The 28,000-nt window shown below is 35.5% G+C and overlaps 4 protein-coding genes across 5 annotated transcripts in view; 3 read left to right on the top strand and 1 right to left on the bottom strand.

The window, feature by feature from the left end:
• LOC100879986 (uncharacterized) overlaps window positions 1-24,729 on the bottom strand; it is a 72,390-nt gene extending 47,661 nt beyond the window's left edge. Inside the window, exons 1-2 of the mRNA XM_076535059.1 lie at window positions 24,590-24,729; window positions 23,683-24,300 (exon numbers count right to left, since the gene is read on the bottom strand). The gene's annotated coding sequence lies outside the window, so the exon portion shown is untranslated. The remainder of the gene's footprint in view (window positions 1-23,682; window positions 24,301-24,589) is intronic.
• LOC105664208 (uncharacterized) lies at window positions 16,064-17,167 on the top strand. Its single transcript, XM_012297818.2, has one exon. The coding sequence runs from the start codon at window positions 16,064-16,066 to the stop codon at window positions 17,165-17,167; it is 1,104 nt and encodes a 367-aa protein (XP_012153208.2).
• On the top strand, window positions 19,302-20,324 carry LOC105664209 (ATP-dependent DNA helicase PIF1-like). Its single transcript, XM_012297819.2, has one exon. The coding sequence runs from the start codon at window positions 19,302-19,304 to the stop codon at window positions 20,322-20,324; it is 1,023 nt and encodes a 340-aa protein (XP_012153209.2).
• Window positions 24,693-27,943, top strand: Usp1 (ubiquitin specific protease 1). 2 transcript variants are annotated; one of them, XM_076535058.1, is made up of 7 exons: window positions 24,693-24,818; window positions 25,208-25,387; window positions 25,499-25,737; window positions 25,821-26,050; window positions 26,112-26,665; window positions 26,736-26,928; window positions 27,008-27,943. In XM_076535058.1, exons 2-7 carry the CDS (start codon window positions 25,219-25,221, stop codon window positions 27,567-27,569), a joined length of 1,947 nt encoding a protein of 648 aa, XP_076391173.1. In that variant the 5' UTR covers window positions 24,693-24,818; window positions 25,208-25,218; the 3' UTR covers window positions 27,570-27,943. The 2 variants fall into 2 exon arrangements, with proteins under 2 accessions (XP_076391173.1, XP_012142707.1); XM_012287317.2 differs by having other exon boundaries at window positions 24,728-24,999.
• Window positions 27,944-28,000: the final 57 nt, after the last annotated feature.

Genomic DNA, 28,000 nt, shown 5'->3' with positions numbered 1-28,000 from the left:
ATATTGTCGGAAATTTGGCAACTACTGTCGATAATTGATTGTTCTAGTCGGTGGAAAAAGAAATGTTTCCCCAGGGACGTTACACAATGTTCTCTGCCTATTTACTGTGTTTTTGGTTAGGAAAGACAAGGACGGTAAATATGATGTTACGAAAAAACACGCATTACGCGAGCCAAAACGACTCTGCGATGAAGTAATATTTCGGCATGATTTCTTTTACATACTATTGTCAGAAGCTTAATCTAGGTCGGTCCGCGGGCCGATTTTGGAAAAATGGGACGTGAAAAATTTTCTTCTATAAGAAATGTTAGTCTTCAGTGCATAAAATTGTTTTGGACAAAATTGCAAAATCGGCCCTCGGACCGACCTAGATTAAACTTCTGACAATAGTATGCAAAACAAATCATGTCGAAATACACTGCTCAAAAAAAATATGGCATAGAAAAATTGTAGGCAAAAATTGGTCAAATTTGACTGATGATAACTCCGTGAAAAATCATCGCAAAGTTATGCTCTTTTTTTTAAATTAAAGCTTAAGATCTCTACTTTAAGGGGTTAAGTGGGTTTGAAAATTTCAAAAAATCGATTTTTTTTTTATCTTATTAAATAGTACAATGTGTCCAGAATATTCTCCAAAAATTTTAAATCAATTAGAGTAAAATTCAAAGAGATAGAGTCTTCGGAAGTTCCGCCCGTCAGGCCACGTCAGCTTAGCGCGTCGCAAGTTTATTGAAGCAGCTACGTAATTATTGTTTGTCTGTCTTTCTTGCTTGTTTTCTTTTTCTAAGGGCAACTAGTTTAAAATATTTTAGTTGTGTAGACATTATTTATAGATTTAAGAGACTTTTGGATATTGAAGGTTTAATATAGCAGCAATAAAAGACCAAGAAACCGTTGTTTTGATACTCTTTAATATGCAGTTATAGACTTTTTTTTTAGTTTTTTCTACGCTATCGACTTTTGTGAAGTGCTCGAACGTAATAAATGAAAATGGAAAGGACAAAGTGTGCAATGGTAAAGTGAATTTTAAACAGTGTGTTAAACTTGGCCGAAACAGCCATGAGTATGCCCGAAAAAAGGACGAGAATCGCATACTCGTACCTGAAAAAAAGCCGGCGCTGGGACTCAAGAAGCTAGGATCTAGATATTGCCGCTGCAGCAGGTTCCTTACTTTATGGTGCCAGAATCGATGATTCTATGTAAGTTTAAAAAAAAAATTTTTTTGCATGTTATTTCAACTTAAAACTTCAATCGCGTTTCTCTCGAAACTTTATTTTTGAAGTCGGTGGACATGATTTCTCAAAAAGTTATGAACCAATCTTGTTCAAATTTTGCACACTTCTTCAAAATAACATTATCTAGTACTTGAACGAAGGATTTTTGTTTCTTTTTATCACAACTTATTTTACGAGGAAATACGTGGTGAAAATGTGACCAAAAAATGAAACTTTTTGTTCATAACTCCGTCAAAACTTCTAATTTTAATTTTTTTTTTCCTTCGTTCAAGTACGAGCTTTATATACCTGCTAACAGAAACTAATTTGTTTTTTAATTTCAGATGAACCAGTCAAGAGTTATCGTGACCACGCCGAGAGACCTTTTTTTTGAGAGATCAACGGAAATGAGGTCCCAATGCCTGAATATTCAACATTTTTAAACAAAAATTTCACAAAGTACTTATTAATTATGTATCTTTTAATTTACTAAATTCTTTGAAATAAATATTTCATTTGACATATTAAAAAAAATTAGTAAAAATACGCTTTTTTTAAGCGTTTGAAACCCACCTAACCCCTTAAGATCCTGTAGTTTCATTTTAGGTTTGATGCATCACTACCACAATAACACCGTAAATGTGAGGTCACGTTTGCATTATTGAAAATTACAAAGTTTGACGAAATGCATGGACTTGCCACATTTTTTTTTGGTGATACTGTTTACAGCAGCATAAGGTACAAACCTTCATCTTCAATATCCAGTATGTGAAAAACCGCTACCATTTTTTCCCGCAAAGATACAGAACTTTAAAGAAACCCTTGCATTTATGGCATATACCGCTGGCATTAGCATTACCCGATATGCACCTCGGAGAGGTTGCTGGACAGATTTTGCTCATCATATGGCTCTGACAAGAGCCTTTTTTTGTGTGTATTTGTGTGTGAGTATCTGTGTGTGTGTATGAATTATCGCCGAGAAGCCTCGTTGAGAATCATTCTCGAATTTTGCAGTCCCAATTCAATTCGATGGCTTCCACATCCTACAGTAAGTCCAGATTTGAACCCCACAGAAATTTAACAAGACAACCTGCCAATCTGTAAGACTTGTCGCAAGTTTTAACTCAATTTTGGAATGACATTCCACAGGAAGAAATTAGGGATTGCATTAACATGAATAATAGGCTGCAAGGAGTAATTCAACAACGCGGAGGAAACACGCGTTATTAGAATTCAAACATACACACACACAGATAGTCACAGACAAATACACACAAAAAAAAGGTTCTTGTCAGACTCATATGATGTGCAAAATCTGTTCAGCAACTTCTCCAAGGTGCATATCGGGTAATGCTAATGCCGGCGGTATATGCCATAAATGCAAGGGTTTCTTTAAAGTTCTGTATCTTTGCGGGAAAAAATAGTAGCGGCTTTTCACATACTGCAAATTAAAGATGAAGGTTTGTACTTTATACTGCTTGAAACAGTATCACAAAAAAAAAATGTGGCAAGTCCATGCATTTCGTCAAACTTTGTAATTTTCAATATTGCAAACATGACCTCACATTTACGATGTTATTGTGGTAGTGATGCATCAAATCTAAAATGGAACTACGGGGTCTTAAAGTAGAGATCACAAGCTTTAATTTAAAAAAAAGAGCATAACTTTGCGATAATTTTTCACGGAGTTATCATCAGTCAAATTTGACCAATTTTTGCCTAAAATTTTTCTATGCCATATTTCTTTTGAGCAGTGTATTACTTCTTCGCAGAGGCGTTTTGGCTCGCGTAATTCAATACATCCGAACCGTTTGAATAACAACATGGACGCTGGGATATCGCGCTCCTTGGTGCTGACTGGGTTCGGGCCTGGCTGTACGTACATATGTACATACATATGGCACCCCAGAAGGTACCGCAAAAAGAGCCCACCATTAAAAAACAGTTTGCATCAAAACTAATAGATGACAACAATCGTATCATGATATTTTCTTTTCAAATGTATCATGTGCAAACACAAAATATTAATTCCAGAAATAATATCTAATAAATTAGTTATGTTTTATGTTTTTTTAACAATTTTCCCGATCTTTTCTATGATATATAATTATTTCTTTTTGAACGGATAGGAAATTATAACGAACAATCAATGAAATTAACATACTAATAAGTTAACGAAGTAGCACCATAAAAATAATAATAAAAAATGAAAAACGTAACATGGAAAAAACCATAGTCCAGCGGACTCGAACCTGCGACAAAGAAGATGCAGAGATTACGTGGCAGGACTCCTAACCTGTCAGCCAATTTTTTACTTGGAAAAGTGTCTTACGTTCCGACACATAACCGACTACGACGTAAAATTAATTAATAAATGAATTTTATTACTTTACCTAATATATCATTTTTATTAATTATTAATGCGAATCTATTTAAAATTACTTCAATTCCGGTTAGGTTAGCCTGTATTTTTATATTTATTTTCTACTTATTTCTAGCGACTTAATTCTAAGGGAAGGTACACGTGCAAATAATGTAGACGTAATTAGTTATATGAATTTATTGAAAAATATTTAGAATGTATATACGGGATGACGGGGATGCCCCGTCCCCGTCCCTGTCGACCGCCCCGTCCCAGTGGATGGCGGCGATCAGGGGGTGGCGGCGGCACCTAATTTGCCGCCCGCCGCAACGCGGACGCCAGCCGCCTCCTCTGTCGCCTGTTCATCTGCAATAAGATAAAAATAATGAGGTAAAAATATCGGTGAGACACACACTAATGCAAGCAAAGGAAAAGATTGTAACTTTCTTATTTCTTACTGTTCCATACCTAGGCAAGTAGGAGAGGGCGATCCCTAAATTCAAATCCCAACCGTGAAGTTTTCTGTCTCTCGTCCTCTCGGACGCGCCGGAAGATCTCTTTCGGTGCGTTCTCGAAGGATCGAGAGACACCGAGAACCCCCCCGTTTCCGATATAAAATTTATTGGTTCCCGTCGTCGCCACGTCTAATAAGCAACAGCTGATTGGGCCGTGATGACGACACTTACCGCTGATTCCCGAATTTAGGTGATCGCCCGACCCTCGCGAACGAGAGTACAAAGCCAACCTTTGTCAATACCAGACGTGATAATCCGAGTAGTAAATACGCGGTGCGCGAAACCGAACATTCCATTTTTATTATACTTTTCGAATTATTTCTTCGTATCGTCATCGTTCAGTGTGCGTGTAGTGTGTTCAGTTTCGTTTTGTGTTTTTTTTTGTTGAATAAACAGTGTAAAATTTATTTGAACGGGTTATTGAAACACCCCCGATTTCCCGAGTCCCATTCACCGATTACCGAACACTTACTATTTTTTCATGAAACTCTTACTGTCGTATTTGTCTAGTTTTCCTGATTAAAACGACACCAAACACAATATGATTACGATCGTAATTACTTATGTAACAAGCCATAAAAGTTCCGGGTTTTCACACTTACGGCAAACTTTACATTTACGGCAGAGATACGAATTCCTCCTAACGGCTTGCTATATAAGTAATTATGATTTTAATTATACCGTGTTTGGTACCATTTTAATTAACCGACTTCGAAAAAGGAGGAGGTTACTCAATTCGATCAGTATATATATCAGTATATATATATATATATATATAATGTAATATAAAGATCGAATTGAGTAACCTCCTCCTTTTTCGAAGTCGGTTAATTAAAATGGTACCAAACACGGTATAATTAAAATCATAATTACTTATATAGCAAATATATATATATATATATATATTTTTTTTTTTTTTTTCAATGTATGTTCACGCATTACGCCTAGCTGGATGGACCGATCGGAATAAAACCTTTTGCATATGGTAGGTGCTGACTCCCCATTGGTACCATTATCAAAAAATTTTTCATTTTTCAATTGCAAAGTGTTGTTATTGCAAAAAAACCGGCAACTTTTGAAATAAACATTTCTCGATTTTAGTGCGCTTTTAATATCTTATCACGGACATGTTTTTAAACAATTTTGTTCATATACAAAATTCGCGGAAAGCTTTTGTTTTCGAGATATTAGCGAAAAATTGTTGAAAAGTTTTGAAATCAACTTTCGACGATTTTAATGTCCTTTTAATATGTTATCAGGGGCACGATTCTGAACAACTTTTTCCTTATCCGCAATTAAGGGGAAGCTTTAGTTTTCCAGTTATTAGCGAAAAACTATTGTTATTAATGTATTGAATTCTACGTATGCCTCCGTGTCTCTGGTGGTGTATGAGTCAACATGCAGTCGCTGATTTTCTACTGTTTCTACAAACACGTCTTGTCGGCCGATAAAAAGCGTGAAATAAAATAATTTTAAGAAAAAAAATACACCGACTTCGAAATGCACTAAAAAGTATAAAATAATTTCTATTTCATTCAATCATACAATTACGTCACAGATATGAATGAAACCTATTTACTCGTTAGGTAGTATATTAAATACATTTCAACTTTTTCGGAGGCGGCGCAAAATTAAAAATACCTCATTAAACGTTGCTGCCAATAACCAGCTGATTGTGGTATGGCGTATTGGAAATTAATAAATCCTGAGAAAGAATACGAACCATTATAGATATATCTGATAATATACGTAAATGTACCGACTGCATCTTCATTCCGTAACGTTTCTGATATAAATGAAATTGAATCGACTTCGTTCGCATGTGGAAGCCATGGATCTAAGAACCTATAAACGGAGCCCACGACGCGGGAATTACTAAATTTGCGGCAGATGGGCTCTATCTTTATAGCATATGCGGCGATCGAGTCTTTCCGTCGCATACTCTATGAATCTATCCCTTTGCGGACTACCGCCGTATATATGCGTTCTGCGTAAATCATCAAATTGGCCGAAGAACTCATATATGCGTTTGGCGAAAACAATTGATTGAGCCGAGAAACGCATATATGTGTCCCACGTAAATGCGTGGCTATGGCCGAGAAACTTAACTATGCGTTCCACGAAAACAACTGATAGAGCCGAGAAACGCGTACATGTGTGCATGCACGCAAATCTGTGCATGTACATATAATATGTCCAGAATTTGACTTGGAATGCTATGAACGAAAACCGCGTTTAAGCAGAAATATGCGCTGGCAATTTTTAATGACTATCGCAGAAGGAGCTCGGCTCCACGGTACGGTTCACTTCGAACCGTCCCATCCGCAAAGGGCTAGATAGACCATAGTTACATTCTATACGCACTAACACCTACTTCGCGGCGTACTGTCGAGTTATATGTATAGAAAAAAAATAGCTATACAAGCTTTGCCTATGTTCGGCTGTCCAAAGGTTGACATGTTCAAAACAATCTTTTAATTATGCGCCGCCTCCGAAAAGGTTGAAATGTATTTAATATACGACCTAACGAGTAAATAGGTTTCATTCATATCTGTTACGTAATTGTATGATTGAATGAAATAGAAATTACTTCATTAGGAAATAGAAATTATTTTATACTTTTTAGTGCATTTCGAAGTCGGTGTATTTTTTTTCTGAAAATTATTTTATTTCACGCTTTTTAGTGGAATGGGGAGAATTGTATAGGATACTGTGAGACAGTTCTTCCGGGCTTTTTTTTATCTGCGTAAATGCCATGAGCATAATTAAGTAAAAGACAACATGGATATTCGTTTTTCAATTTTTTTTGCAACAATAATCCTTTGCAACTAAAAAATGAAAAAATATTTGGTAATGGTACCAATGGGGAGTCAGACTCTACAAGATGCAAAGGGCTTTGTTCCGATCGGACCACCCACCTAGGAAAAAACCGGCGAACATGCATAGAAAGAAAAATAAGGGACACTCTTTCAGGGACAAGTACAAACTAATTACATCATGATTGAGGGTGCTTCATGCATTTGTTCTTTGTTAACTTTTTTTGCAAATATTTACTGCACATGTGTATCTCTTACGGTTTAGAACTGCGCAAGGGTGAAAGTATCCGTAAAATAATAGCAGATTCTGCGCAACAAATTTTCTAACAAATCAAATTGATGCATTTTTAGAATGATACGGAGACTGTACCAAGCAATGGGAATAATACACCAACGTCAACGTGAACTCATCTTACTGTATAAGTCGCGTGTCAGAGCGGTAAAGCTTAGTTAGTGCATTGTAATTGCCCTTTCTTGTCTTTCCCGTACATAGCACGAGGCGTTCCACTGATATTAATAACAATAGTTTTTCGCTAATATCATGAAAACTAGAGTTTTCCGTCAATTATGCATAAGGAAAAACTCGTTCAGAATCATGCCACTAATAACGTATTAGAAGGACATTAAAATCGTTCGAAGTTGGTTTCAAAAGTTAACAACAATTTTCGCTAATATCTCGAAAATAAAAGCTTTCCGTCAATTATGCAAGAGGAAAAAGTTGTCCAGAACCACGCCCCTAACAACATATTCGAAGGACATTAAAATCGTTCGAAGTTGATTTCAAAAGTTAATAACAATTTTTCGCTATCTCGAAAAAAAAAAAATACTGATCGAATTGAGTAACCTCCTCCTTTTTCGAAGTAGGTTAAAAACATTTCTAATACACTTTAGAAATATTTCAAGGTTTGTTTTTTTTTTCGGTTGGGGAAAGATATTTACGCACAGTCCTTATGTTCTTAGACTAGTGTGGGACTCCTACGTTAATCGCAGACTACCCACTGTAGACGGTTGGACTGGCAGTTACATAGAGCCTAAGTGGTGGGCCTGTCCCTGACTGTATGGGGGTGACGGACAGGCCACTTTGACCGGGATCACGTGGCCCTTTGGTGAAAGAGCTTTCCTTATACCGCGCTGGTTGAGGGAAAGTTAGTCTGTCACCGTTCCTCGTTAGAGAGATCACTTTTAAAATATAGATACCATCCTGATTCTTAAAGACTTAGTTGTTATTCAGAGACCTTCCTACACAACTAAAATCCCCACTACCTGTTGAAATAAAAATAATTTTAAGTATTTTGATTACATGTCTTAATTGTGCTACGATTTTATATATTAGTGTTATATCCTACTCCTCCCGCCGTTATTAACGTCATTATAATCATCATTATTATTATTATCATTATTATCATTATTATTATTATTATTATTATTATCATCATTACTATTATTATTATTATTATTATTATTATGCGTATTTACTGTAACCATTTCATTATAAGCAAGTAGCATAAGAATAACTTCATGATAAGAATGTGCAAGAACAGCACAGTCCTATTCCCACAGTCCAACTGTCCTTTCCTGCTTACCTACCCGGAATCTCCCTTCCCTTCAAACCAAGACTCCTAACCCTGATCCAGACCGAACGAAGAGGCGACACTCTCGTAAAGTACTCCATTCCAAACAGTTCGTAAAATATACGTTTTTATACTCAGCATTTTATAATCATTAAGTTAATTTCCCTTGCACCTCTTGAAATCGGGACTAGGACCCAACGTTTTTCCCTCGCGGTTGTATTTCCACCCACTACATCGGTGGGGATATAACATTAGGTTGGGAAATAAGTTCGTGGCGTTTTGACATTTTCTTTTTTTTACAGCGACATTTTGCAATTTGCAAGAAGTTATAATATTTATTCGATAGAGCTCTTTCTGCTCTACAAAACTGTGTTAATCGTTTTTTTTAGTAGATTCATTCGTCATTGCTATTGAGGCTTAAAAATGGAATATCAAGAAGGTAAAAAGCAGCATTTTCGACACCTGCTCTTCTTCGCTTTCCATCGCGGCCAAAAAGTTGTGAAAATTTGTGAATAGTTGCTGAAACAGGCCGGAATATTTGCAATGTATACGAAGAAGGTGTCATAGGTGAGTCGGAAATGGTTTGCAAAATTCAAAAATGGCGATTTTAACGTCGAAAACTCGCCCCGCAGCGGAAGACCTTCTGAGTTCGACGACGAGCGTCTCCGAGCCCGTGTGAAGCAGGATGGTCCTCAAATTAGTCGTGAATTGGTCGAAAAAATGAACTGTGACCACAAAACTATTCTCAATCATCTCCATTCAATAGGATTTGTCGAAAAATTGGGAGCTTGGGTGCCTCACGAAGTGAACGCTACGAACTTATTGCCCAAAATTAGGTTGAATTTAGAATTTTTTCAGAATTTTTGTACGAAATTAAATAGGCAAAAAAAGGCCAAAAACCGGAATTTGGTTTTTTCCCTTTTACTACCCCCACGGATGAGATAGGGGGTTGAAACTTGGTGTGAGATGTTTTTTTTTGAATATGCTACCGACTGACGAATTGGGTTTCTAATTCGACTCAAGGGCACATTTGACTACCTTATCCGGCTATACCCTTTGTTCAATGCGGCACCCTTGATGATAAAGGTATAAAAGCCTACATTCCTAAACATCTCCTTGAAAGAAAAGGGGTCATCAAGGGTTTCAACATAGATCTTGATTCTAATAATTTAATTACAGATAGCACAAGTCCCTGCAAGATTAAAATGGTCAGAAGACTAAACAAGAGACCCATAAACAAGGAAACAGGCAAGACTGAATGGGTACCTAGCTAGACAGTCCTATTAACATTTGAGGGAATAATTCTTCGTAATTTTGTAAAAATTTATAATTTATACAACTTAAAAGTTGCAGTTTATGTAAAGCCAGTCAAGGCTTGCTACAATTGCTTAAGATTCGGACACATAGCCAAAGCATGTAGAAGCAACACAAGGTGCCGCTCATGTGGACAGGAAGCAGCCCATAAACAAGAAGAATGCCCTCATAAAGACAAACCAATATGCCTACATTGCTCAGGTGAGCACGGTGCTTTGAATTTTAAATGTACTGCGAACAAGCAGGAAAAAGAAATTGCAAATATAAAAGCTTTTCAAAATGTCTCAACTTGGGAAGCAAAAAGAATTATTAATGCAGAAGGACCGCAAGTAGCTGTAGCGGCTAAGCCCATTGTCCCAGCTACCATTGATAACTTTCCCCACCTTAAGGAAGTTAATCCAAAAAAAATTTTGATAAATAAAGCTTATGGAGGTCAAGAGAGACCTGTAACGTCCAATTCAGTTTGGAAAGATACAAAAAATAATCAACTCACAAAAGCATCCCAATCAGGGGGTTCGAAAGAAGATAATACAGATCAATTAAAGGAAAACAATAAACAAGGTAAACAACAAAACAAAGCAAAGCCCGTAAATACCACCGTTGGCCCTTCAGGAGCCAAGCCAAAGATCTTACTTCTGGCAAAAGCACACAAGTCACTAGATTCTAATATAAACTTGGATCCAGTACTGCCTCACAAACAGTACAAACCTAGTAAAACCAAATAATGGCCACTAATCTAAAAATACTATTATGCAATTGTAGAAGCATTCTCAGTAAGAAAAGTGAATTACAGAATCTGGCTGGATACTACGACATTATCATTTGCACTGAAACTTGGCTTAAACCGGATAAACAATTCAATCTACAAGGCTACTACTCTATTCGCAAGAACCGTTCCTCAGAAAGAGGAAGAGGAATTGCCATCCTTGTTAAAAATAGTATCAGCACCAGACAAATAATTGACATTACAACAGGTATTGATAAAACAGAACATTGCATCATTGAAATCAACAACATAAAAGACCCACTTATTATAGTAGTATGCTACAACCCTCCAGGGAATATTATTAAGTATCAGGCATGGCACAATTTTATTAATAAATTATCGTCTAAGGGTAATTACTTACTGGTAGGCGATTTAAACGCAAAACATCAAGCTTGGAATTGCAGCAATACAAATGACTCCGGGAATAATTTATTTAAAATAATAGAGGAACATAACCTAATGGCTCATAACATTCAAGAAAAGTCTAGAATAAGTAACCCAGGACATTCAGATAGTAACATTGATTTAGTTATTTCTCCCCAAAACATAGCTCATCTACTGACAACTAGACAATACGAGGATCCTTTGGGTTCAGACCATTACCCCATAGAAATTCTGTTCCAAACAAATAAGTACATTTACTTGCCAAAAAGCAACCACTTATCATCCAAAAAACCAGACTGGACCTCATATGAAGGAATCTTTAATCAAAACTGGGATTACTTCATAGGTCTGGAGTTTGAAAGCCTTTCACTGCAAGAGAGATATACGAAATTCGTTAGCAGAATGAAGGTGGCTGTCATAGACAGTACACCAACTAGAAAAACAGGATCATATCACCAACACACCAATCAACCCCCTTGGTGGAACCTAGACTGCTCCAAAGCAATCAGATTAAGAAAGGGTGCTCTCCTAAAGTGGAAACACACGGGAAACTTTAAGGACTGGGAAAAATACAAGAAGCAATCAGCACTAACAAAAAGAATATTAAAAAGAAAGAAAAAGGATGCATTTCGGCACTTTGCAAGTACTCTTAATGCACATACAGACACTGGGTACTTTTGGAAAAAGATCAAACAACTTAAAAACAAGTGGACCGCTAATAGCATAACCACCCCAAGTTCAGATAGAAAAAATAACTTGGTTAAAGCCATAAACAAAATCAGTCCACCTTGGGTTCCATCGGAAGAATGTCTTACTTTCCACAATATAGAGGACGAATTCTTGGACTCTCCTTTCACGTTGCTAGAATTTAATTATGCTCTTGAGAATAAAAACGTCAACTCTGCACCAGGCCCAGATGGGGTCGATTACAATATGCTAAAATTCCTTCCCATTAAAGGTAAACTGATACTTTCAGACTTACTAAACGAAATATACTCCACTAGTCAAATCCCCCAGGAATGGAAAACGTCACAAATTCAATTTATTCTTAAGCAAGACCAATCTAACTACCGACCTATTACACTATCTTCCTGTCTCTGCAAACTCTTGAAGAGACTAATAAACACTAGACTCGTATGATGGGCAGAGCACAACGGTCTAATAAATAGTACTCAGTCTGGTTTCAGGAAGAATAGATCATGCATGGATAATGTGGGAAAACTGGTGCTAACAGTCCTCAACAGTATTAACAAAAAGGAATACTGTGTGGCAGCATTTTTGGATGTTCAAGCTGCTTTTGATAATGTTTTAGTTGATAACCTTCTGCAGCAATTATTAAAGGGTATAGCCGGATAAGGTACTCAAATGTGCCCTTGAGTCGAATTAGAAACCCAATTCGTCAGTCGGTAGCATATCCAAAAAAACATCTCACACCAAGTTTCAACCCCCTATCTCATCCGTGGGGGTAGTAAAAGGGAAAAAACCAAATTCCGGTTTTTGACCTTTTTTGCCAATTTAATTTCGTACAAAAATTCTGAAAAAATTCTAAAACATTGAGGTCTAGATAGCGCATATTTTAGAATTTTTTCAGATTTTTTTATCGCAAATTATAGTCGTGAAAAATCAAAAACCGAAAGAAAATCCGAAAAAATGCGATTTTTTAGTGAAGATGTCGGAGCACTACTTTTATATTAATGTGGTAGTTAGATATTAGTACAACTATTATTCTCTAATTTTTTCAGATTTTTCGGTGAGGTGCGCCGTAGTTAAAAAAATCAAAAACTGATTTTTTCGCGCGAAAAACAAACTTCTGCTTTGAATTTTTATGTCATTTTCTCATAAATGATGCATTAAGTAATTTTAAGAGGATTCACGTTCACACAATTGATTTATGGATTACAACAACGAAATTAACTTAATTAATTAATTTTATGGTACGTTCTGTATATACTTAAATGTTCGAAGGTTTTCCAAGGACATCAGTGGCGCAGCGGCTAAGGCGTCTGACTCGTAAACTGCTGCATACAAAGGAAAATGTGTGCCATGTGGTCAGCCTGGTGCTCGGGATCTTCATCTCCGGCACTGATTTCACTGTCACCGGATTTGCTGAGGCTGACATTCTGCTTGTGGACATAGAACAGGAGTGCCAGTGAGGAAAAAATGAGGAAGTATTTGATGCGAGTCCTTTTCCGCGGATTGAATGGTGAAAGGAGCATCTTCTAATGGAACCGGCTGATGATGTTTATGCAATAGAGTCAGGAATGTCCAAAATTTCATCCTTACTGATCCTGAACGGGACGTAAATCCATCCTTTTCGAATCGCTTTGTAAAGATTTTCTTTTGAAATCTCGTTTGTCTTTAATGATCTCTTCTACTTTTTCAAAACACGCCAGCTTTTGAAAAAATTGTCCCAAATTTCTTCGTCTATCACATCCATCCACTCTTTGCCATTTCTGAGCCCTTTTTTTGAAAAAAGAAAAGAAAACAAGAAAATGATGTTAGATCAAAAGAAACAAAAGGTTTACACTTTGAACATCTACTACAACAATCGGGCTGCCCAGCCGGTCGTCGAGTTGAAGAACAAGTCAAACATCTAGCACAAGGCAAAAAAGTGTAACCTGGCATCTGCTCAATCCGAAGTCAAAATCGAGGTCCCGCTACCGACCATTGCTTGTAAAACTTACCGATTCTTGTCAGCCGTGCTGCCTCATACTGCAAATCGATCAGTTCCTCTGTCAGTTTCCAAATGTCCCGGCATCGTCTAACATTCGGCAAAATATTCGCCTTCAGACTGCTGCGAGTTTTGTAAGGCACTAATTTGAAACCGTATTTCATGTTAAAGATTGTAACAGAGTATGCTCTTTACTCTGAATTCTATCAGTATAAGAATGGCTTGTGTCAGGAAAAGCGGCTGACAGGAGGTACTGATGATATGATCTTTTTGGTGCTCTTATAAACACTCAGAAAAGGGTGGAAAAGATTTGTCAGGCAGATTTGAACGGCTATTCTCTCCGGTCAAATAGTTTTCTTGATCATGTGATCCTAAGATAAAGGTAAAGAATTTGATCCACATACACAGGCACCACATGACCTAGAAGCTGATTTTGCAGCTGCTGCTACTGGTGATTCGGGTGAATGATCACATGCATTCTCCCAAAAGACATGCCGCGTGCTGACAACTTTTTTAAATTCGTATACATGTATACTAATACACCTCTGACTAATGCTTACTTATTTGCTGTTTCAAACATCATCCGCTCTGTACTTTTTGATATAATACATTTGATTCTATCAAAGTTCAAAAATGAAAGAATATTCATTGTGGCAGGAAAGGGATTGCACATTCTAATATTAGAAAAAATGATGAAGCGGACCCCGTGAGCTACAAACGCGCCTGATCCGAAAAGAGAGGTTCTTGAATCAAAAAACAAAAGCTAAATAAAAAGGTCTTTTGATACATTCCGTATCTGACTATTATGTCCGGACATTATCTTTAATCCTGCTGTTAATGCAGTTTGCATTTGGCAGTTACATGTGCAACGGAAAAAGAGCTTATATGGCATTCTGGTAAACGAGGAATTCGGAGTCTAATCCGGGGAAAGAGTTTTCTCGTTCTCTCCCCTGATACTCTTTAGGGAGAAGGGGAGAAATAAGCACGTGGGCAAAGAGGAGAGAAAAAAGATTTTGATCCACATATACAGGCACCACATGACCCTGAAGCTGACTTTGCAGCTACTGCTACTGTTGATTCGGGTGAATGAGCACATGCATGAAGTGATCTGATTGGATGAGTATAAAAAGAGAGGAAAAAAGAGGCAGAGCATCACAGTTCAGTGTGCAGTCACATAGACTCCTCTGAACTACAATTGCCTATTAGCAACAAAAGTAACGAACTTATCGTTTTTTGTTGTGAACCCGTCTCCATCCTTCCCATCGAAGCAACTCCATGCTCATGGTAAGTGATTGTGTTTAGTGGCAGTTCACTAACCTTAGAGCGGCTGGCCCCTTTCTCTCCCCTCTCTCCCCCTTTTCTTCTATCTCCACTTACGTCATCATCATCACCGCCAGGAGCCTTTAGCCTTCAGTCCTTTTTTCACTCGCAGAGTGTAAGTTCCGCTCTCTCTCTCTCTCTCTCTCCCTTCCATTCCACTTCCGCGTTCATTAGTTCCTTTGCCCTTCGCCCAATTATTCCGTTCGGTCCTTTTTTATTGTTGCTGGTTTTCATTCGATGTTCCGTGTTCATTCCTGCCCTAACCCCATTTCTCTTTTATTTTCTCCACCTTTATATACTCAGGCCGCTTTCAAATTCTCAGATTTGGTCAATCTGATCGCCATCCCCGACCCCATCTCTCCGATCAAAGGAGCTTCTGGATTCAAAAGGAGGTTCCCGGTACCGTTCTCGTCTTTGTCTGGAAAAGACAAATCTCTTCGAAAGCCTCTTTTTTCCTCGCCTAAAAAAGTTGAACCTGTGCCGATTTTTGGACCTTTGCCGCTGACAAAGTCTCAGAAAACACGGATCAGAAAACAAAAAAGGAACCAGGGCAAATTCAACGTAAAGGAAGCCCAAAAATCTCTTAACAAGTATTCTGCAAACGCTCATTCAGTTTATAAAGAAAGAGAAAAGTGTTCGGATGCTGCGGAAAAATCAAAACTAACATCCGAATTCAATCAATTAGTTTCAAAAGCTTTCATGCGGTACTCTGGTATCTGCACTGAATTTAAACTCACTCCTGACAATCTTAACCTTTTTAAATTCGAAGTTTTAACGACAGGTAAACAGTTTAATTTAAAGAAAGAATAAATTATGCCTCCAGGACGTCCTCGCCGCAATCCACGTGGTGGTCGACCATCGCGTTACAGGAGCTCAGAAAGAAACACAAGACACAGGGAACTGAGGCGAGAACGCGAATTTCGTTCAAGAAGTCTGTCTATTAGCAGACGTTACGATGCACCAAATTCTTTGCTTCCTCACGAAACAAACTACGCAGCAAAGCTTTTGAAAACTGGATTTCGAGTTTGCGAAAACTGCTCCATGTTCCACTTGAGTGCCAATGATAATTTTGAGATAAACTTTGTCAATCATGCTCTCGTGGAACTAATTCGAGATTCAGGGCCGAAAACATGGATCCTGGAGAAGTACCAGATGAATTGAAAGGACTTTCTTTGGTCGAAGAACTTGTTATCAGCCTTATACATCCTCAAGTCAAAGTTTATCGGGTTAAAGGATCAGTGCAATTACAGACTTCTGGGAACATCATTTCTTTTCCTCAAGATGTTTCCTCTTTTGCAACTACTCTGCCGCATCAAATACAAAACATCCCATTAGTTTTCGTAAGCAAAATAACTGAGAAAGATGGCATCCGGCGTGTGCGGGACTTCAAAATTAGGGTCGATCGTGTTCGAGATGCTCTGTTCTGGTTAAAAAACAACAATCCCCTTTACAGAGACGTTACTTTGAGCGAGGATAACTTCCATGATTTGTCCGTGGAAGAGAATGTTCATCAACGCATTCAACATTTATCTGAATCAGTAGAACTCAGCAGTCAAAGTAATGAAATCGAGACAAATGATCAACAAAGCGAAGAATTTAGTTCTGATACTTTTGTTCCTGAACCAATTAATTTTAGCTCTGAGGCTGAGATTATGGCTAACGTTCACATTCAGTACCCTGTAATGTCTTCGACTCCAATCGATGAATTTAATACGCCTAACTTCATTCCTGCAGCCTTCCCAACGCTTTTTCCATATGGAAAGCCATGCATGAAAGACCCAACACGACAAAGACTAACTCCCAAATCGTTTTTCTTAAAACTTTTACGTTACAAAGATAATCGATTTGCCAAACACCCATCATTCAGGTTTTTTGCTCTGAATATAATTCAAAGATGGGAATCAGTTGCTCAAGGGAATGTTTTCATTCAAAGGAATGATTTACAAACGATGTCTTTAGACGAAATCAAAGAAAGAATAAGGACGGATCGTAACTTTCTAAAACGAGTCATGTCATACTCTTCGTCTATTCCAGGGACTGATAGTTTTTGGTTCAAAAAAGCAGCACAACGCAGGGAAATGATTGAACAATTTGGAATGCCATCTCTTTTCTTCACGCTCAGCTTTGCTGATTTACAGGATCCTGATTTATTGGGAATTCTACGAAAGTTCACAAATGATCAAACTTCTGGTCAAGCTAAACTTATCAAAGAAACTCCTCTACTCGTTGATTAGTTCTTCACAGAAAAAGTAAACCTTTTTTTTAATGAAGTGATTTGCAAAACATACAACATAAAGGACTCGTGGTTCAGATATGAATGGCAGCACCGCGGATCGCCACATGTTCATGGCCTACTCTGGTTACAGAACGCCCCAGACACTTCTTTTTTGGATGAAAGGGATCCGACAGAAAGCGAAGCAGAGCAAATAGTAAACTTTTTTGACAATATTGTTTCTGCAATCAATCCAAATGTTAATGAAGCACCTGCTGAAATTCATCCTTCGTCAGTGCGAATCACAGAAGTAACCGACTTTCACAAGGGACCATCCCGAAGTGATAATCACCGATTTTGATGAAACTTGGATATAACGTAGTTCTCGAAAAAATATTCGACACGTATTTTTTTTTAGCTGCTATCATTCATGTTAAGGGGGTGAAAATAGCCCTCGAAGTTGGGGGTTGAAACCATATTTTTGGGAATATCTCCGGAACTAAAGAAGATAATTGAATTCTTTTTTTTTGTAAATTGTTCGTCTTTAGATAGGAAATTTTTGTGCAAAAAAAAATTTCAAGAAACTTTATTTGTTTAAATAATATTTAAAAAATGATAGTGGTTTGCGTCGACTTTGAATAGCGCGGTTAAGGGAGCATCGAGAAGGTTCTAGTAGACTCGCGATTTCCGCTGGCTACCTCGCGGATCGGAAATTGCGAGTGTATCGTCTCACTTACCTCGTGGTCGCGTAGCCATAAGCACGTGTTCATCAACGATCGATTGCGAATACATATTATATATATATATATATCTTTTGTTTCATGTGTGTACAGAATTATAACCATTTATATTAATAAAAGCGCGAAGCTGCTCACAAAAAATTTATCATTTTTGTTTAAATTTTTGCACTAAATGTTGATCTATTTTTTTGCAACTTCGTGTACGTAAACTATGGATAAAAATAGAGGATACGTGTTTTTGGAATTTGTTGTTTTTTGCGATGTTTATTAGATATATAATTTAACATCACCTCCTATGAAGAGGGGTAATCAGCATTTTTATTAAAAATATCATTATTTTTACAATTTTTTACAATATTTTAAACATTTTATACCTGTTCATATGCCGTTAATTGATTTCTGAATAATTATTGTAAGCGTCGCAGGTATGAGCGTGACGCGGTTATAATGAACGCCGAAAGGAACATAGGCATTTATGGCCAATATTGTTAAAAAATAATTTAATTTATTTTTATTTTCTGAGTTTCTTAAAAAATCCCAATGTTTCCAAAAGTGCTAAATATTTTATTTAGATTTAAGACTTTACACCTGTAAAAGTATAAAAGCAGTATTGGCCATAAAAGCCTATTCCTTGCGACGGTGATTATAACCGCGTCACGCTCATACCTGCGACGCTTACAATAATTATTCAGAAATCAATTAACGGCATACGAAGAGGTATAAAATGTTTAAAATATTGTAAAAAATTGTAAAAATAATGATATTTTTAATAAAAATGCTGATTGCCCCTCTTCACAAGAGGTGATGAACCAAATCAATTGGAACGAAGTTGAAGAAGAATTTGAGGAGGAGACTGCTGATTTCAATGATCAGGTTTATCTTGATTGGATGGCACTTAATGCAGCTGGATCATCTGGAGACATGCCTGATGTGGAACTTGGAAGGAGAAATGTAGACATAGACAATGACTGGAATGCAAGTTACCACTCGCATGACAATATTCCTCAAATGGAAGTTTTTGCAGCAAGTTTAAGAGAAAATGCGAATGATGAGGAAAGCGCATTGGAACAAATGCCATCTTTTTCACTTTCTGAAGAACAGAATGTCATTATTCAACAATTGATCAAACAGTTGAACAACGAAAACGCACCTCAGTGCTCAATAATTCAGGGACCAGCAGGATCAGGAAAGTCAGCAGTTATCCAGGCGATGAAAGCAACATGCGATCAGCACAGAATAAGCAACAAAAAAGAATATCTCTGTGTTGCACCCACCGGTATCGCTGCAATTAACATCGGCGGCTGAACAATTCACTCATCATTCATCATTCCGATTCAAATTGAGAAATTTGCTAATCTTCGGGGTGAATCCAAAAAGAAATTTGAATCTATGATCAATCCTGTTCGTGTATTGATTATGGACGAATATTCAATGGCAAGACCAGCACTTTTGGCTATGATCAACGACAGGTTACAGAGCGCGAAAGGAAACCGACTTTTATTTGGAGGCGTTTTTGTTTATTTAGTTGGAGATATATTCCAATTACCTCCTGTTCTTGCACCTGCTTTTTTCTCTAAAATGAATGGAAACACTAATTCTTTGGATGTAAGAGGGAGAGAGATTTTTCGAAGTGAATTTAAGAAAGTATTCATTTTGACTTCAAACCACAGACAAGTTGGTAGCAGTCAATCTGCCTTCAGAAACATGCTAACCAACTTGAGTAGGGGTGAGGATTTGGAGTCAATAGTTAACTTTCTGAATCAAAGAGTCAGAAAAGGAACGGACAACACCGAAAATCACACAATCATTTCACACACAAAAGAATTAGTTAAACAGACTAATTACACAAAATTGGAACAAACGCGAATGACTGTCGCTTTAATAGAAGCAAAAAATGTGCCTCGTGATGCTGAAGCTGCTGATTGTGGATTTCCAAACACACTGCAAATTTCTGTTGGATCTAAAGTCATACTCATATACAATTTGTCAGTAAGACATGGATTGGCAAACGGCTCTCAGGGAATTGTGAAAGATATCATCTATAAACCTGGAACTAAAAGCCCAGATGATATTCCTTGCATGGTCTTAGTCCAATTTCAAAATCTTACTGGTCTTTCAACGAACATTATTCCTATCACGCCTGTGACCCGGAATTTTCTCCACAATGGTAAACAGGCTACACGACTTCAGATACCACTTATATTAGCATGGGCATTTACTACACACAAAAGTCAGGGATTAACTTTACTTAATACTCTTGTAAATATTTCAAATGAATTTTCTCCCGGACTTGCATATGTTGCATTAAGCAGAGTTTCTTCTATCGAAGGACTTTTAATTGAAAACACTGTTACACTTCAACTTTTGGAGCAAATTAAGAAAAAAGGTGAAAGAAAATTGAATGAATTTAAAAGACTGGAAAGATTGAGTAGGAATTAAAAAAAAACAATTAATTTGTTGTTAAACTCTTTTTATTTATTGTATGAAACCAATTTTGAATTTAAAATAGGGCCAGGGTCAAATTCACATCTTATCCAGTAATATGTCTTCGCAATTGACCGGATAAGTCGCCGGCCTTCGGCCGGCGGGTAATACGGCTGATGCTTTTTTTGTAAGTTATTTTTCATAACTAACCGAGGACAGAATTATCGATCTATCGATCATAGCAGGATAATATGGCCAATAATATAAGTTAGATTGATAATAATAAGAATAATAAGTATAATAATTATCGTTCTATAGATCATAGCAACATAATATGGCTAATAATACAAGTTACATTGATAATAATAAGAGTAATAAGTATAATAATTATCATTCTGTCGATAACCGGGACAGCTTCGCTCGCTCAGTCCATCACGCCAGTGATGTTCCTAGTTAAAGTTAATTTCGTTGTTGTAATCCATAAATCAATTGTGTGAACGTGAATCCTCTTAAAATTACTTAATGCATCTTTTATGGGAAAATGACATAAAAATTCAAAGCAGAAGTTTGTTTTTCGCGCGAAAAAATCAGTTTTTGATTTTTTTAACTACGGCGCACCTCACCGAAAAATCTGAAAAAATTAGAGAATAATAGTTGTACTAATATCTAACTACCACATTAATATAAAAGTAGTGCTCCGACATCTTCACTAAAAAATCGCATTTTTTCGGATTTTCTTTCGGTTTTTGATTTTTCACGACTACAATTTGCGATAAAAAAATCTGAAAAAATTCTAAAATATGCGCTATCTAGACCTCAATGTTTTAGAATTTTTTCAGAATTTTTGTACGAAATTAAATTGGCAAAAAAGGTCAAAAACCGGAATTTGGTTTTTTCCCTTTTACTACCCCCACGGATGAGATAGGGGGTTGAAACTTGGTGTGAGATGTTTTTTTGGATATGCTACCGACTGACGAATTGGGTTTCTAATTCGACTCAAGGGCACATTTGACTACCTTATCCGGCTATACCCTTTAGGAGTATCAAAAAACATCCTCAACTTTATAAGCAAATGGATGAGAGACAGAACAGTAGAAGTTGTAGGTGATACACACTGTTTAGGTGTTAATAATAAGAGGCTGCTAAATAAAGGATTGCCACAAGGGGGAGTTCTCAGCCCTCTCCTGTACAATTTATACAGGGTGTTACCTATAACGCTACTCACTATTTTTCTCCCACATGCAGCCACCTTACAAAAAAATGGTTGGAACAATATTTGCAGGGTATGAAGTGCACAATAGATATTAGTAATGCAAATTTTGAAAACAATTTGTTTTCTTCGCAAAGTCAAGGTCACTTTGGGTTTTTTAAATAGGAACATACATTTTTTTTTATTCATAGCTTTAGAGGACATCGAGCTGAATTCAAAACATATATTACATGATATTTTTATTAACATATTAGTCGATTTACAGAAGTGGAAATGTGAAGTGAAAGGCCGCAATGTTACACGATGGAAGGCGGCATACATTTTGGAGATGTAATTAAATAAAGTGTATTTTTCTTACATTCTAGTCGCGTGTTTACATTCAGTAATCTCTTTGGAACCAAATAATGGTTACACTACCAAAGTCAAAAGCTAAATACTTCACAATAATATGCCGCATCACAATAATATTTTTACTGGTCAAAAACTACTTGGCAGACAGTGCTGTGTGAGCAGGTGCATTGTCCTGGTGCAACAGCCATCCATCGCTTCACAACTGTGGCCTTTCTTTCCAAATTTTTTCATTAAATCGTTTTAGGATTTTAATGTAATAGTGTTGGTTAACAGTCTGACCACTGGGAAACCACTCAATCATTACAATTCCATTAATGTCGAATTTTGATTTTCACACGAGTGCTTTTTTGAGTTTTGGGGATCCTGGAGACTTCCACTCTATTGACTGGGGCTTATATTCTGGGTCATAGGTAAAAATCCATGTCTTATCACATGTTACAAAAGATTTCAACAAATTTTACAAATAACTTGATGTTTATTTGCTGTTTGATTTTTACATTAGACATTTTTCCAGCAGAATGCAGTTGCACGTGTTCACTAAATAACGCAATACTTCCAAATGGTATGACCGATTGAATTGAAATTGGTAACATGGCTGGGGAGCCATGTGGGATGATGCCACAAAAACAATTGCTGCTAATACCATCGTTTCTTCAAGCTACAAACCTAGTCTCGTTACTTTTATGTTACACCTCGTATATTCCAATAAGTAACATATGTAAATATTAATATAGCACGTATTTTGAGACAAATAAATGTAAAATTTCCAACAAATGCTAATAATACAGATAATAAATGGATATGTTGTATAACATACTTATAGTCAGTGTATATTATTTTGTAGAAAGTGGTTCTTTGATTTTATCGGTAATATGGCATTTTACCAAAGGAGTACTTGAAATAACAATAAAACTTTAAAATCATATTATGTTTTCCATCTTTTACATTATTAAAGTTATTATTTAAAAAAGTAATAAAATCACAAGATGAAAGGAGTTCGTTTCAAAAATACTTATAGTACAATACACTTCAGCAAAAGATGTAAAAAACTAGATATAAAATTTAATAAAAAGTGGTAAATGTATAAAAACATTTGAATGCATTTTAAAGAATTGTTTTTGCGATTTTGTTTACCAAAGGCATATAACTATATATGGACAAAATTAAATTTGCGTTACATTTCTATGCTATGAAAAGAATTCAACAGTTTATTCTTACCAACTAGCTTCATTACTGAGACATTATAAAAATGTCAATTAGCATAATAAAAATCATGTTTAATAATTTATGAATTTGTCATTGTCATTAGAATCATAAATGATCATTTCTGTAACAGTGCTGACAAATTTAAACAAAAATTTATTAACTCTATATGAGGAAAACACAAGAGTATTTGTGTTTAAATTCTAAATGATATAAAAATTTATATAATTAAATACTACAATTCAATTAAAAACACTCAAATCAAAACTATTATATAAAGGAAACATAATCATTATACTTGTAATGCTTTTTGATTTCATTTAACTTAGTTTACAGTTACATTGGTTGATCACTGCAGCATGACCATGAATTGAAATCTGATGAACATAATATACTTAAATATCAAAATCACTGATCTGTGACAGTTGGTGACAGTTCAGTAACTGAAAGTAATTTTTTTTTTTAATAATTCGTGAAAATGTAAATATACAAGCGCGCATAATACCCATGTACAATAAAAATGAAACAAAGGTTTCCTATTAACTATTATTCTTTCTAACAAAATGACACAATATCTTGTATACATAATAGTTATGTAGTTAAAAATACCTCAGAGATAAATTTCCGTGCAGAATACTTATTGTTTTGTCCACTGAAGATTATATTCATTTTTGTGTAACTTGATTCAGTTCAGAAAGTTTTCATCACCAGTACAATCTCTTTTTATTGTTTATTTCTCACTTACCGACACATGTACATAATAAATAAAAATACTTGAATTTTAAACAGAAATAATAACGTTCAAAAATATTTTAAATTAGAGATCACTGAATATGCGTGATAACGTCAACATCATTCTATTGACGCTTGCGTATTACTGTAGGTTTGCAGGGTGTTAAATCAGACTTTACATTTACGGAATAAACAAAAATTGATAGTTTGAAAAATATGATCTTCCATGTTGAGAATATGAAAAGTAGTACAAAAAATTAAATTCTATTTCATGTACGCTTATTTATTTATTTCACAGTTACATTCTATATAAATAGAAACCCCAGTAAGCAACGAGTTTTGGTTCTATTTGCGCACTTCTCTATTCAGTTCTATATACTGTGTATCCTGTGGTAATACACATGCGCTGTAATGACGATTGTATCGTTGAAAATACATATTCAGCACACAGAAAGTTTTATAATTTCTAGTTCTTGTTGATGACAGTAGTTTCACCTATTAGGGGGATCAAATATTTAAATTAAACATTTACGGATTTTTGAATTTTTAAATTCTAAAACTCTCAACATTTCAAACTGCTAAATTCTATTTTCAAATTTTCTGAGTATTTAAATTTCCAAATATTTAGAGTTTTTAATTTCCAAATTTCCAAATATTCCAAGCTTTAAATCTAAATACTTGAGGATTTTTAGACTTATAAATTTGAAGTTTACAAATTTGAAAATCAAACAATTAAAAATGAAAGCATTGATGGTTCTGTTCCTTCTTTAGGAAAGCAACTTACCTATTCATTTATTTTTCTCCACCCTGTATATGACCACAAAGGTAGAAACAGATTATAGAAAGGCATCACACTCATGGTTAGGATTTCTCCACTTGATGAACTACACGAATCGTTTTCTTTATAGTTAGTGCAATCTCTCGTGGAACTGAATATAATATGTATATATAAATGTGAAATTGCGAACTACACATGAATACGATTCATGAACACATGGTATTAGATGCAACGGGTAATGGCTACTGTAATAACGTTAGAGAAATTAGAAACACTGTTTTATTCAATATTAGTAGACATGTAGTTCATATTCTTAAAAAGACATTTTGTGATTTAATTACACCTACAAATTCATTTTAATTAACTAAGGTTAATAATAAATTCATTTGTTCCATGATTTCCCTACTGAAGAATACGTGAGTAAATAGATTTTAAACTTAATTTCTGTATTTATATAATAAGTTGAAATAATTAATATAGTTTAAAATAAACGTAAAAGATTCGTTATGTAGTAATTGCTATGCTACAAATATATTCGAAATTAATATAATTTACAGAGAAAGTATATTTACCACCTAAATGTCCAAGTTAATTATACAGCTTTCAAAATTACTTTTATTCTAGGTTAACAGAAAATGACAGTATTAGAAATAGAAGAAGATACAGATAAACGTTCAGTTCCTCCTAGGAAGAAATTTTGTTTATCCCTTTCAGGCCGTGAACGTATACTTTTTAGTAACACCTCTCAGGTTCCTCAAACTTCGAATAGAGAGAGCCTTGTGAATACAGATACTTTTACATATAGTATGTAAATTTTATTACTAAACAAGTTTCCATATCTCATCATTTAAATTAAAATTATAAAATCATTTCACGCTTGCAAATATTGTGATTAAATATCTATTAATTGTAAAGGTACAAGCAAAATGTTGAATGGCTATCGTAATCAACTGAGTAATCATCAAGACGGAAGTTATGATGTGTCGAATAGTGGTACAGAAGGATTAAGAATAGCTACATTGTGTAATTTAGGAAATACATGTTTCTTAAACAGTGTGATATATACTCTACGATTTGCACCATCCTTTTTACATAATTTACATCACTTAGCCACTGACTTGTCTAATTTAAATGATAAGCAACTTCAAGTTAAAGTAAGTTTCAAGATATGTAAATAAATGTTAAATCAGTATTATTTCATAATTCATAAATCTATATAATATATTCTTTATATTAGATAAAATCATCCTCTTTGGGTGGAACTGGTGCATCGCTTACATCCAGTAGCAGCCGCAGTTGGAGCAGTAAAGATTTATTAGCTTTAGCTGGACCAGCTGGAGATAACAATAAACACAGAATACAAATAGCAACTGAAAAATTACATGAATTGTTTATGGCATTACATGCATCCGAAGCAAAAGAAAACAGTGAACCGTATCAACCAGATGCATTTTTACAAGCTCTAAGGTATATATTATCATAAAAATTGGAATCGCATTTGTATGTATCATATTTTCTTTCCTACCAGAGAAGTGAATCCTATATTTGAAGGAAATCAACAGCAGGATGCACATGAACTGTTGGTTTGTTTGCTCGATAATATCAGAGAAACATTTCATTTGTTAGTGAGACATAGAGAAAGTCAATTTGGACAAAGTAATGATGGATTATCAAATTTGTCTAGTGAACATTCAACAGATATACAATCTGAAGATAGTAATTCCAATAAAAGAAGCATTCGTAAATTTAGAAAAAAGAAAAAGATAACATCAAGAGGAAGTTCGTCTTGTCTCGTACAACCAAATTTAAATGGTGTATCAGTACCTTCTCGACCCTATGAAAATGTAAAATATTATATGAAGTACTGCATGAAATATGAAAACGGCCATTCTGAATTTACGGAAAGTAATGGAGATGTGGGCAGTCATAGACCTGAAAGTAAAACATGCTTTATTTCTGAAGATTTTGAAGGAGTTAGCCTTTTGCAAACCACATGCCTTGAATGTGAACATGTTACTGAGCGAAAAGAAACATTTTGCGATATATGTGTGCCTATTGATATTGACAGGTCAAGCGAAGATGGTAAATAAATATAACGATTATCGTTTTATATAAATTGTATCAATTTCACTTCGAATTCATTTATTTTTAGATGAAGAAGTGAGACCAATGGATAGTAGCGAAGTATATAGGCGAGCAGTAGTCACTAGTGAACTTCTGTGGGGCAGAGATAAATATTGGTGCGCCCGTTGCCTTCGGTATAATGAAGCTCGAAGGGCAGTTTGTTTTCCATCTTTACCACGGCTACTCATATTGCAGTTGAAAAGATTTTCTACCGCAGCAGGGTAAAAATTGTAACTTTTTATTTGCTTTCATAAAATTAAAAATTATAACATTTATATGTAAAAATATATGTTATATTAGGTCAATGGAAAAAATTAATAATCATATGCCAACACCGTTAACGTTACAATGTTTTTGTGAAGAATGTAACAACGATCAAACTCATGGAACTTCAGGCAGCAGATCAGAATCACGACACGTGTATAAGTTGTATTCTGTGATTATGCACCAGGGCGCAACAATGACAGCTGGTCATTACGTTGCTTACACCCGTTTACCTGATGAATCTGCATTTACAGAATATTTTCAATGTGACCGTGACTGTAAGCGACAAGCTTCTGGTCAGGGTAATAGTAGCAGCACAAATACAAATTCATCTTCATCGGATAAAACATCCGGTATACTAAAATACTTCAGGAGTAAACCAAGTGTTAGCGAATCTAAGGAACAATTAGTTAGGGTTGGTTGTCGCAGTATTGATTGTTGTGGTATTCGACGTCATAAACATCCCAGTACTTGGCTGGAATGTGACGACGAAGCAGTACATGCAATTCCATTACGGGAATTAGAGGATAAATTAGCGCCAAATCCACGAAATTCCGCCACTCCGTATCTTTTATTCTATGTGAGATCTATGACATAAAAGTGTTTTTTTCTTAACAAAAAAATGTTTGTCAAATAACAAAACTAAAAACGAACTGAGCTTACTTCCTTTTGCGAAAAACAAACGTTATCAAACACATTCCAAATCTCTGTTTACTCTGAATGTGCTATACCGAATTTAGATGAACGTGTATAATTTCCTAGAAAGTAAATCGTATTATTGAAATCATCTTAAATATTAGAAATTAGCAGTTGAATACTACGCAATAAGTTTTCCAATCTGAACACTGATGTTACTGTCAAATCTTGTTAATGCTACAGTGTCAATTTGTATCTAGGCAACTAACGTTAGTTGAAACGCGAAGTGTTATATTTTTAAGTTATCACTGTAAAAATAAAAATATGTATTCTTGATTTAATTTCCTTATTCTTTTTAGCTTTTAGGTAATTTTTTATGCAAGCGTGCAGAGG

This window comes from Megachile rotundata, chromosome 8 (assembly GCF_050947335.1).
Source record: "Megachile rotundata isolate GNS110a chromosome 8, iyMegRotu1, whole genome shotgun sequence".
Classification (NCBI taxonomy): Eukaryota; Metazoa; Arthropoda; class Insecta; order Hymenoptera; family Megachilidae; genus Megachile; species Megachile rotundata.
This window is presented reverse-complemented; position numbering and strand designations above follow the sequence as displayed.